A 12,129-nucleotide genomic window follows, 5' to 3' on the forward strand; every position below is an offset into this window, starting at 1 on the left:
TGGTTTGTGGGAGGTGTGACGTCTCTGTGCCGCTCACAGAAGGTTGACCATCCTTATCAGGCCGCCTGATCTTCGACAACCTGAAGAAATCCATCGCCTACACCCTGACCAGCAACATCCCCGAGATCACCCCCTTCCTGATGTTCATCATCCTTGGCATCCCCCTGCCTCTGGGCACCATCACCATCCTCTGCATTGACCTGGGCACGGACATGGTGAGGGCCAAGCTGGGGCCCAGCTCGGGGAACTCCTGTGAAATGGACTGAGTTGGCACAGTCTATGTCAGGCGGAGGGGCAGAGCTTGAGTGACTTCTCTGGGTTTCCTTCTGAACTGTGTGTCCCCTGTTGCTTCCACCCTCCATCCTCCAGGTCCCTGCTATCTCCCTGGCTTATGAGTCAGCTGAAAGTGACATCATGAAGAGGGCTCCACGGAACGCAAAGACTGATAAGCTGGTGAATCACCGTCTCATTGGCATGGCCTACGGACAGATTGGTGCGGCTGCAGGAATGAGGGGTGGAAGGGGGTGAGGAGAGGCTGCCCCAGAAGGGTCATGAGGCCAGCCTTGGTTTGGAAGTTCAGGGAGCTATCTTCTTAATTATGAACTGTGCTAGGCCCTAGCACAAAAAAACACTGATCTCTGATCTGCTCTTGACTTAAGGATCCAGGTGGAAAGGCACAGACATACATGAGAGAATGGCAGGTTGCTTTCCACGTGCCACATATTGAGTACAGATAGACACACTACAGGAGTACAGGGAAGCAGGACTCACCAACCTTGAGGACAGTCAGAGAGGCTGTGTGGACGAAGCATGACTTAAACTTGGTGCTGGAAGACAGGGCTTAGCTAATAAACGGACGGTCAGACGTGGGGGACCAGAGGACACCTGGTTGTTGAAGAGTGAATAAATCAAGTTGGTGGAGTGCTTATTCCTGATAAAGAAGTAGTGGGAAATGAGGCTGTCGACACAGATAGTATTTATAGTGGGTCGAAGTCTTGAAAGACACTTCTTTGTTCTTGAGTAGCCAGGTACAATGGGGGTACAGGCAAGAGATAGGGACAGAGGAGACAGGATCAGTATTTGGAGATGGAAACACATAGAAAAGGCACAGATTTAGGAGCCATATCTATGTCTGAGCCTCAGGATCACAACTTAACTACCTGTACAACTCTGGATAATGACTGAACCTTTTTCACGCTTCGGTTTTCCCACGTATGAAACGTAAATGATGACTCAGAACTGCTGGGAGAATCACTGTGCACAAGTACCTGCACAGTGACAGCTCTGTGGTCAGTGGGCAGACATCAGCAGCAGCTGTGGCTGTGGTTTCCAGGCATTGGGGGATGGAGGTTTTCACCAAGGGAGAGGCATGGAACAGATGGGAGAAATGTGAGGGGGAAGAGAGGACGTGATGAGTGTCCTGGTGCCAGAGGAAATGGAGAGGGAGGAGCCCAGCATCACTCAGTGGAGAGAGAGGATAAACCCCCTCAGGTCCTTTACAGTTTTAAGGTTATATAACTCTGAGTTACAGCTTAGAAACCAATGTCAGACTTGGGAGGCAAGTCCAACAGAGATGGCAGGATCAGATCATTGATGGCATGAATCTTCAACATTATAGCTCAGACACATATCAACCCTGCTAGAAGCAAGTCCCAGGCACCGCCTCTTCTGTGGCCTGCCTTTTGAGATCCTCCTCTGAGCCAGGATCCCCTGACCTGTAACTATCACTGACAGGGATGATCCAGGCTCTGGCAGGATTCTTCACCTACTTTGTTATCTTGGCTGAGAATGGCTTTAAGCCTCCTGATCTGCTGGGCATCCGAGTCAGCTGGGAAAATCGATACATCAATGACCTGGAGGACAGCTATGGACAGCAGTGGGTGAGTGAAAGGCAAGATAGTAGATGGTGGCCAATAAGCGTGAAGAAGAAACCAGGAGGAATGGGTTTAGCAAGTTTTTGAAGACACCAGGCAGACAGATGATCCTCATCTCCAGTCCTACGGAGCTTTCTAACATTTGACCTCAACCTCCGATCACATGAGCAAACATTCTTCTCTTTGTTTGCAGTGACTTCATTTCTGTTAATTACTACTGTCTGTTGCCTATTCATATCTTCCTGGGTCTTTCTGGCTTCCTTGGACCTGGTAATCTCTTTGTCAATCAACTTTTGGGAGGCTGATTTCCAGGTTCTAATAATCACTGCCCCAGAAATGAGTGCTGGATCCTCTTTCTCCTGTTATTCTCCTTTTCCATGGGAGATCAAAGAATAGGATTTTAAATCTGAAAACTTATTTTCTTTGGATATTCTCTTCCTTGTCATTCTAAACTGTTTAAACTTAGAGGATGCCTCTCTGTATTAGTCATTCCTAACACCCAAGATAAATGAGGTCCAAACTGAAGCCCTCTATCCAAAAATATGCATTTAAGAATTTTAGTGTGTATTTGTGAACACTTCCATCCCAATTTCTAGAACAGTGGGAGATGTGACACCAATTTTTGCTAGAATCATAGGACCAGAGGCTTCATATACAGTCCATGGAGGACAAGATGGCCTGTTCTTCATCCTACAAATGAGGAATCTGAACCTGGAGAGGTTTAGTGACTTGCTCAAAGCCCTACAGTGAATCCCTACAACAGCTGGACTAGAATTCTAGATTGATTCCTGCCCAGCACTTTGCCATGTCACCATGATGCCTCCAAACCAAGCTAACTGCAGGGTTCTCAAAAGTATGTTAAAACCAAGAACACTGTTGGAACACTTGCCTGCACACACAATTCAGTTCAGCTCAGTCACTCAGTTGTGTCTGACTCTTTGCGACCCCATGGACTGCAGCACGCCAGGCCTCCCTGTCCATCACCAACTCCCAGAGTTGCTCAAACTCATGTTCATCGAGTCAGTGATGCCATCCAAACATCTCATCCTCTGTTGTCCCCTTCTCCTCCTGCCCTCAATCGTTCCCAGCACCAACGAGTCAGTTCTTCGCATCAGGTGGCCGAAGTATTGGAGCTTCAGCTTCAGCATCAGTCCTTCCAATGAATATTCAGGTCTGATTTCCTTTAGGATTGACTGGTTTGATCTCCTTGCAGTCCAAGGGACTCTCAAGAGTCTTCTCCAACAGATTTCCACTATCTGAGCCTCGAGGCTGACAGATGTTAATGTTCCCAGCTAGCAGGGTCCAAAGATGCCCAGAGTCCTCACTGCTGTGCACCTTGTCAACATCTCCTCAATCCTCAGATCAAGCCCCTTGTTAGTTTTATATCTTAAAACCATCTCCCTGCTACCAAGATGAAGCTTGTCATATGTTTATTTACAGTCAACTAGTTCTCAATCCGTTTTGCAATATCTTAAGATGTCGCTGATATAATTTGATGTTAATTGAAATTAATTTTAATTATATCAGCGATGTCTTAAGATATTGAAAAGCGGATTGAGAACAACTGCCCTGCCAAATAAATGCCATAAAGGCAAGGTCAATGCCCCTTTCACTGCTGTAATCTTCAGATTATCAAGTATAGAGCTTCCTCCCTAGGAGGTACCCTACACACTGCTAGATAACTCCTTACCTCTGGCAGTAATTCAGTTGGTCACCATTCATTCATTCAGCGAATATCTGAGCATCTTCTATGCACCAGGGACTGTTTTGTCCCTGGGATATGGTAGTGAACAAAAATAGCCAAGAGACTGCTCTTGTGGAGGTTATATCCTAGTTAGGGGCACAGGGTGGGAAGGGAGAAAGATAATAGCTGAATAGATAACATACTGGGTCCATAGATTGTAAGCCCAAGAGGAGTCCAAAGAAGTGCTGGAATTGGGATACTAAAATAGGTGAGATTGAAAGATAAAGATGGTGAACAAAGAGAAAAGAGTTGCTTGAAACGGAAATCACAGAAAAAAATGTGGCTATTGGAAAATATATCTGGACTTTAATCAAGGGAGCAAGCAATCAGGTGGGGAAGGGAGTATACCATTGGAGGAGAAGATGAAGATACTGTGAGACCACGGTATGGGAAGGATCATCAACATGGATATTTAAATCTCCAAAAATGAGGACAGGCGCAGTTAGAAGGACAGTGAGTCAGAAACTAAAATTTTCAAGTGATGATGGGAGTGGTTTGGATTCGGTAGCTGGTTGCCGAGGACGGGTGGTGTGATCTGATGCACAGAAATGTGCTGACTGCGCTCATTCTAAGTTCAGTGCTGGGCTCATCAATTTCCAGCTTTTGTTTTCCATTGTTTTGGGCTCTATGGTGGTGGTGGTAGTTTAGTCTCTAAGTTGAGTCCAACATTTGCAACCCCATGCACTATAGCCCTCTAGGCTCCTCTCTCCATGGGATTTCCAGGCAAGAATATTGGAGCAGGGTGCCATTTCCTTCTCCAGGGTATCTTCCCAACCCAGGGATCGAACCTGCATCTCTTGCATTGTAGGCGGATTCTTTTATCACTGAACCACCAGGAAGCCCTTAGGGCTCTATATTTCCCTCCAAGTACAACTCTGACCACATCCCATGAGGTTCTATCTGTAGTATCTCATTGCTGTTCGGTCCTACACATTTTCAAATTTTTTATTCGAGCTAAATTTTTTATTCAAATTTTTTATTTTTATTTTATTTATAAACATGCTGTTTTTTTGAAAGATTTCTTTTGATGTTGACCACTTTTTAAAGTCTTTATTGAGTTTGTTACAATATTGCTTCTCTTGTTTTTTGTTTTGGTTTTTTGGTCGTGAGGCACATGGGATCTTAGCTTCCCAACCAGAGACTGAACCCACACCCCCATGCATTGGAAGGAGAAGTCTTAACCACTGGACAGTCAAGGAAGTCCCAGAAACATGCTGTTGTTTTTTTTAATGGGCTTTCTCCCCAATCTAATTTAAATGCACCTCTCCTGTGCTTGCACAGCCCTCTGTGATGTCCCTCTTATAACCGACACACTGTGCTGACATGGCATATTTATCTTCCCCACTGGACTGTAACTTCCTTCTGTGCAAAATGTGAATGAAAGAATGAATGAATGGATGAGTGAATGCCTCCCATCTAGGACCACTCTTCGGGTAGCCCTTCCCCTCTGCATGCAGATTCCCTACAGTCCCATCTTCCTTACCTGCTTCCTCAGACTCTGCTTTCCTCTTGAGTCCCCCTTCTTTTACACCACTCTTCTTATTAACTTAGTAACTATTTATGAGCCGTACTACCAGCCACTCACTGAACAAAGCTTGGGGCGGGAGGACACAGATAAACATGACAAGGTGCTTGCCCTTGAGGGCTCTCAATCAGATAAGGAAAACATAAACACACAACACAAAATGAAAAGTGCTAGGACAGAGATATGTGAGAAGGGCTGTGGGAATCTAAAGAGGGGACCTAATTCAGCCTTGGGGTCTCGGAAGGCAGGAGAAAGAAGCAGCCTTTGAGGCATAGCTGAATCCCTCCTGACGCTGATGGCTTCCCTCTGCCCATCTTTCCCTAGACCTATGAGCAGCGGAAGGTGCTGGAGTTCACGTGCCAAACGGCCTTCTTTGTCAGCATCGTGATCGTGCAGTGGGCTGACCTCATCGTCTGTAAGACCCGTCGCAACTCAATCTTCCAGCAGGGCATGAAGTGAGCGCCGCCCACCAGCCCCAGCCCTGCCCTAACTGCACCCCTACCTCTCCCTCTTCATCTCCCTCACCCCCATAAACATTTCCTCTCAGAAACAAGATCCTCATATTTGGGATCCTAGAGGAGACAATCCTGGCCGCCTTTCTGTCCTACACTCCAGGCATGGACATGGCCCTGCGAATGTACCCACTCAAGTGAGTAAGGGGCGGGGGGCAGGGCGAGGCTGCTCTGGGCACAGGGGAAGCATGTGGGGGGAAGTGCGGGTGAGTGGGAAGTCAAGCGGGGCAGGCGGCACTCAGTGATGTAGAGAGGACCGCCTGTGCTCCCATAAACACACCTTATTTGAAGAGGGATTAGGAATGAGTGATTGCACTCACCAGACATGCAAATTCAGTGGACTCACCAGTGCTTAACAGAGTGGTTTCTCTTCTATAATAATGCATGGTATAGCTGTCCCAGGCTACATACTGCTCGGAACTGATGCAATCATAAAATAGCCTAATCTATGCAAGGCTGACTTTGCGGTACTTCTGCAAATATGTTTCCATACGTATGTGTGTATGTGAGTGGGTACACTGATATTCTTACTATCTGGTACCTTGTTTAGTTCAAGTCCTATGTTTTCATTTTTTATATTAGCATATGCTTATGAAATTTTTTCATTTAACAGTTTTATAGAGGAAAAACCCAAACTCCCATTTCACTCCCCCTTCCCCCAACTCCGTATTGGTAGCCTCTATTAATGATTTAGTGTATATTCTCCCAACTGATTTTCTACGTGATTATACATTTTGCTCACCTTTCTGTCCCTTGCAGTGTTTTACACAATGTTTTGCATTCTGTAGCTGCTAAATTAATGTTTACTAAGACATTGGCACTGCCCTTAGATGCTGACAATTCCAGGTTTGAAGTTCAACTGTACCGTATATTATTTTATGATCTTGAACAAGTTGGTAACCTCTCTGAGCCTCAGCTTCACAGCAAAGTCTCAATAACACACATTTGGCAGACTGTTCTGAGAATTATATGTACAGATGCATATAATACATGGAGCATGGCACTTGGGCCCTGGGGGGCACTTTACTAATAGTAGCTCAGCTGATGTTGCTATTAATCTCAACATATAAATGCTAGTAAATGTGGTTGGGCATTAACCATGCTCCCAAACACTGCGTATAAACCTTGACCATAAAACTCACCACCTAATATGGTGATTATTTATTTTGTGTTTATCTTTCATTTTGTGTGTTTATCTCTTTTCCCCAAACACTTGAGCTTCTTGAGATCAAAGACCATCATGTCTTCAGTTTATTTCCCCAGGACCTAGCACACAGAGTAGACATATGAAAATAGTTGCTGAATGGATGCATGACTGTATATATATAACTGTTTATATTGGCTGAAGGCTATGTGTGTGCACACATAATGAACCATGGCCTAGCCAACATGAACCAACATGGTAGCCACACCCTTATGCAACTATTGAGCTCTGGAAACATGGCTAGTGAGATTGAGAAATTGAATTTATAATTTTAGTTTACAGAAAGTTAAAAACTAAAGCACTGTCAAATATTTTTCTATTAAATACAACTTTATTGTTTTGGTTGGACTACATTTTCCACCAAAAATGTGTCTTCCTTGAGACACACTGTCAATGTAAAATACTCACTGGATCTCAAGGGCTGGGAATAAAAAAGGGAGGTAAAATAACTAATTAATTATGTTTATATTGATTATGTGTTAAAACAATAATCTTTTGGATATTTGGGGCTAAATAGAATATATTATTAAAAATATATATATATATATTATTAAAATAACTTCACTTGTTTCATTTTCATGTGGCTACTAGCAAATATAAACTTCACATGTGGCTTACAGTATATTTCTATCAGACAGTGCTGGTCTAGGCCATCTTTCTCCAAGGGACACATGTGGTCCTGACCCAACCCCTCTCTGGAGTCAGCTCCTTGGTCTATTGAAGAGGTTCAGGAAGAAAAAGGTTCCCCCATCTGTGCACCATGGAGGAGTATATATATTCCCTGGCAAGATATCCCCCACATCTAACCTAAGACGGACCATCCTGCTTGTGGGTACAAGAGCTAGAGAACCCGGAAAGCCAAGGGGGGTCTCCCTCGGTGGCTTCACAAACGTCAGTATATAATCTCCATGAACACTCCATATACTTCTTATATGGCATTTATCCCACTCTGTCCTCATTGGTGTTTTATGTTCCCGTCCTGGGCCCTCCACCCTCAAGTCTCCAGGCTCTGACCTCCTCAAAAGGTAGGAATCCACCTTCCACACTGAAGGAAAGTTACAGGGCTCAGGACAGCCTGGAGTTAAAATGCCCCTCCGGTCCTCCTCACCATTCTATGCAAAACAAAGAACTCTCTCTCACCTGAAGAGAAAAATGGACATTAACGTTGATACGCCCAGCTCCCAGCCGGCCCAGCCTCTGGCCAATCTCCAGAATTCCTTGCCCCAGCCATTTGAGAAATAACTACTCCGAACAACCTTGAAGAAGAACAGGCCCCCTTAAGACATGAGACAAGTGCTCGGGCCTGGTGCACTGGGAAGACCCAGAGGAATCGGGTGGAAAGGCAGGTGGGAAGGGGGATCGGGATGGGGAATACATGTAACTCCATGGCTGATTCATGTTAATATATGACAAAACCCACTGCAATGTTGTGAAGTAATTAGCCTCCAACTAATAAAAATAAATGAAAAAATAAATAAATAAAAGTCACTGTAAACATTAAAAAAAAAAAGACAGTAGATTTCCACATACAAGCCTATATACACTTACTTTTCTGGGGTTAGTGCGGCAGCTCACTAATCTGACTGCTGCCCTTCTCGCCTCATCAAAGGGGATCTGTTCCTGTAAAGCGCCGGTCTCCTTTTTCCGAACCTCGAACCGCGCCTTCTCTAACTCCCGTACCCTACACACACAATAAACGAAATGCTCGGTTCCCAGCCACGCTCTACCCCTGCCTTTCTCAGGCCCCTCTATCCCCTCTGCTGACCAGCTTCTCTCTGCAGGATAACCTGGTGGCTGTGTGCCACTCCCTACAGCCTCCTCATCTTTGTGTATGATGAAACGAGAAGATTCATCATTCGTCGTCATCCTGGCGGTGAGGCTCCCCTGCACCTTGGCCTGACTGTCCCATCGCAGACGGTTCCTGCAGCCCCATGGCCCCTCTCCCCAGCCCACTGCCTGGCCGATGCAGTGCCTGGGCTCTGCCCTCCAGTCCTTGACCCCACCACGCTGCTGCTTCCAACCCGTGGGGCCCTGCCTTCCCCTCTCAGTCCTCCCACCCTATCCTGGCTCACCTTCTGTCTTGCTCCCCTTGATGCCTCCCCCCGTTCACTCTGGTCTCTTCTCTTCCACAGGCTGGGTGGAGAAGGAAACCTACTACTAACCTCCAGAGAGGAAGAGCTCTCATGCCATCGGGGTGTTCTGAGGCCAGGTGGGGGAGGTTTAGAGGTAACGAGTGTGGGAAAACATCTGAGAGCGCATTAGTTGGGGCAGAGAGATGCCAAGAGGAAGAACGTTGGACAAGAGAGACAGGCAATCCTAGGGCTGGGTTGATGGCACCATGAGTAGGAGGAGATGAGGTGGGGGTGAGGGGAAGCCCAGCTTGTGTCTTCCTGGAGCCCAGCGAGGGGCTCAGTAACCAGTCTAGAGAGTAAACATCTGCAACAGCCCTCAGCTCCTGGCTGTGTCGCATTTGGTTTTTGGAGATGCTCTCTCCCTAGATCTTCATTCATGGTAGCCGGGCAGGGGGAGTCTTTCAGTGGCCAGGCTGGGAAGGGATCAGAATCCAGCACCCTTGCCCGCCGAGGGCATCCCCTCAAAGTTACTCTCCAACTCAACTGATAGCAAGGACAGGACAAGTCAAGCTGGGACCAGAGAAATGGAGGGGATGAGAGGGGAGCGGGAAGCCACACCTTATAGAGGGGAAACAGCACCCACTCAGTTCCTCAGATAACTTACAGACTCGTAGAACCTTCATGCTAGAAGACACCTTATTTCATCATCATCTCTCATCCGGAGAGGTTAAAAGATTTGGAAGGGGCCACGTGGTGCGAGGTGACTGTGGGGGCTGCCCCACCTCCGAGGATGATCTGGTGTCCCTGCCCTCGGTCCTAGCTATCAGGGCACCTAGACCCCATCCCATCCCTTGGCCATTTTCCCTGGCGTAGCCTTGCGGCCGAGACTGAAACAATGCTGTCTGGATGCCTGTAGCCTTTGCTTCAGGCATGGCACCTGCCCGCTCATGCTCCAGCTCAATACAGGTGATGGCCGTTCCCCAAAGCCTGGCCTCTGAGCCTGAGCCTGGCACTTGCTGCATCTCAGGTCACGGTGGAGTCCCCAGGAGCTTTCTCTCCTGCCCACCCTTGGCGGCAGCTCTTCCTTCCTCTTCACCCACTAGCTGGCTTTTGCTTTGTGAGCTGGTCTACTCGGCCCTGGGGATCAGTTCACTCTCAGGCTTTTTTTAGAGGAGAGAGTTGGCTATGCCAAAAAGCAGAGAGACAGAGAGAGAAATGCTGAGAAAAGCTGGGGGAAATCGTAGACTGTCACCAAAAACAAAGCACATGTGTTAAGTGACTGCACATTATGTCTGGCAGTGGACAAAGGCCTTAGTCACATCATCCATTAATCCGTACAACAAACACATTCTTACCACCCGACCCGGTTTTTTAGATGATTCTGATTCCAGAACTTGTGCCCTTAACCACTATTCAGGCTAGTCTTACAATGAAGGCTGGGCCAATAATCTACAAATGCATCATGAAAAAGAAAAAAAAAAAGTAGGGTAGTGATGGAGGAAGGGCTGTGGAATCTGGAGGATGAGAGGCTGTGGGCTAGCAAAGAGAAGGCCCGTCTGTAAGGGATACCAGCCACCTTCCCCCTACGCCAGGCACGCCTCCTTGGAGGTCTCTCTCCCACCTGCTCCCCTCTCCTCCAACACAAGGTCTCCTGGGGACAGGGCTGTATCAGTCTGGGGTCCCTCCCTGCTGCTGACAGGGCTGAACCAGACCCTGGGAGACAGAGGGGCCAGGCTGTGTGTGTGTGTGTGTGTGTGAGGCAGGGAGAGGGGAGTGTGAAACCAACTCCTCAGGTTTCAGTAGCAGGAGCTTCGGGTGTCTGGTGGGTTAAAAATACAGAGGCCCCAACTTAGGGTCATTTGATACCAGTGGCTGTGCCTGAAGGCAGGGGCCTAGAGGGAAAGGGCTTGCGTAGAAAGCAGAGAGGAAAGCATCAGAAAGGAGGACAGGGTGGAGAGGAGTGGTGCAGCTGCTGGAAGGGCTCCGGGTGTCCCTGGAGAGCCAGGGGCAAGGAGGGGGAGCAGGCCAGGATGAGGCAGCCTGGTAACTGCAGGAGAACAGGGAAGAATGGGGCAGGCCCGGGGCACCTTTTCATCCCAGCTCACACCCCGGGGTACGAGAGGTCAGATTCAGGACGAACTGAGTCTAACGTCCCAGTGTCTCTGTCCCGGTGTCCCCCACCCCCACCCCTAGAGTGCGCACAGCAGGAGGAGTCGGGGCTGGACGTCATCTGGTCGTGGATATCTGGGTGGGTCTGCCCTTCTCTCCGTAGTCTTTGCTCCGATGGTAGAGCGCATTGTTTGGCCTCCCTGACTCCAGGAGATGTGTTCTGGGGTCTCTCCAGCTCCAACATGCCCTGCTTAGCTACATCTGGCCTTTCCTGCTCCAACGACAGCTGTCTCTCTTGGATGCACTCCTGCCACGTTCCTGAGATATTTTCCTGGCCTTCCTTGCTTAGCTGTGTAAGGTCTGCCCCACGGGAGAGTGGAAAAATTCCTCCTCTAACATAATTTCATGGTGCAAAACACACACGTGCCCCCCCAACGTCAGAGATACCTCAGGGCAGGGCTGGAGGCTTCTGACTTTGATCTAGCTAGCCTCTCTCTGGCCTCCCTTGTGCCTCAGCTTATCTGTGCGTGAGCCCTGGATGGTGGTGGGGCCATGAAAAGGGTCCCTCCTTCAAGGTACCCAGAGTTGGACTCACCCACTCTGCCCTCACCCCCAAGCTGGGATCTAGGAAGTGAGAGGCCCACCCTCCCAGCTCTGCTTTGACGCTTAGTGCACAGAATTAATCAATATCCCTGTTCCGGGCCCCACCTCCTCATGTTTCCCCAGTGTTAATTTTTTCCCCCTATTCTTTATACCTGGTCCTTTTTGTCTTGTCAAAGACGTAGGAATGAGTAGTCGCAACTTGCTTTCCTCGGAATCATTCATCCTGGGGAAGCCTCCTTTCCACCGTGCCCTAGAAAGCCAGTCCCATAGGATCAAAGTAGACAGCACCAGCAGGAGGCCACAGCCGAATGACTCTCCTTCTCATCTCAGGGCCACGGCCAGAGAAGCCCCAGATTCGCATCTCCCAGGGCGGCTGTGGGCCAGCACTTCACGCCCCACGCCCCGTCCTTCCCCTGCATTCTCCAGTTAGGAGTGTTGAGTGAAGCAAAGGAAACTGGCTGGAGCGGAGCCAGGGCGCCGGTCCTG

General features: G+C 48.2%; 1 protein-coding gene and 1 long non-coding RNA gene across 4 annotated transcripts in view; one reads left to right on the top strand and one right to left on the bottom strand.

The window, feature by feature from the left end:
* The window catches only part of LOC110132069 (sodium/potassium-transporting ATPase subunit alpha-4), a 31,887-nt gene extending 22,577 nt beyond the window's left edge, over positions 1 to 9,310 (top strand). The window contains exons 17-23 of the mRNA XM_020885189.2: positions 61 to 215; positions 370 to 493; positions 1,735 to 1,880; positions 5,468 to 5,598; positions 5,691 to 5,792; positions 8,641 to 8,732; positions 8,992 to 9,310. Of these exons, the coding sequence (XP_020740848.1) occupies positions 61 to 215; positions 370 to 493; positions 1,735 to 1,880; positions 5,468 to 5,598; positions 5,691 to 5,792; positions 8,641 to 8,732; positions 8,992 to 9,020 (779 nt within the window). The 3' untranslated portion in view covers positions 9,021 to 9,310. The remainder of the gene's footprint in view (positions 1 to 60; positions 216 to 369; positions 494 to 1,734; positions 1,881 to 5,467; positions 5,599 to 5,690; positions 5,793 to 8,640; positions 8,733 to 8,991) is intronic.
* Positions 1 to 12,129, bottom strand: part of LOC139035161 (uncharacterized) — a 34,591-nt gene that overhangs the window by 9,540 nt on the left and 12,922 nt on the right. The gene's annotated exons all lie outside the window — the stretch shown is intronic.

Source organism: Odocoileus virginianus, chromosome 5 (genome assembly GCF_023699985.2).
Source record: "Odocoileus virginianus isolate 20LAN1187 ecotype Illinois chromosome 5, Ovbor_1.2, whole genome shotgun sequence".
In the NCBI taxonomy this organism is placed as follows: domain Eukaryota; kingdom Metazoa; phylum Chordata; class Mammalia; order Artiodactyla; family Cervidae; genus Odocoileus; species Odocoileus virginianus.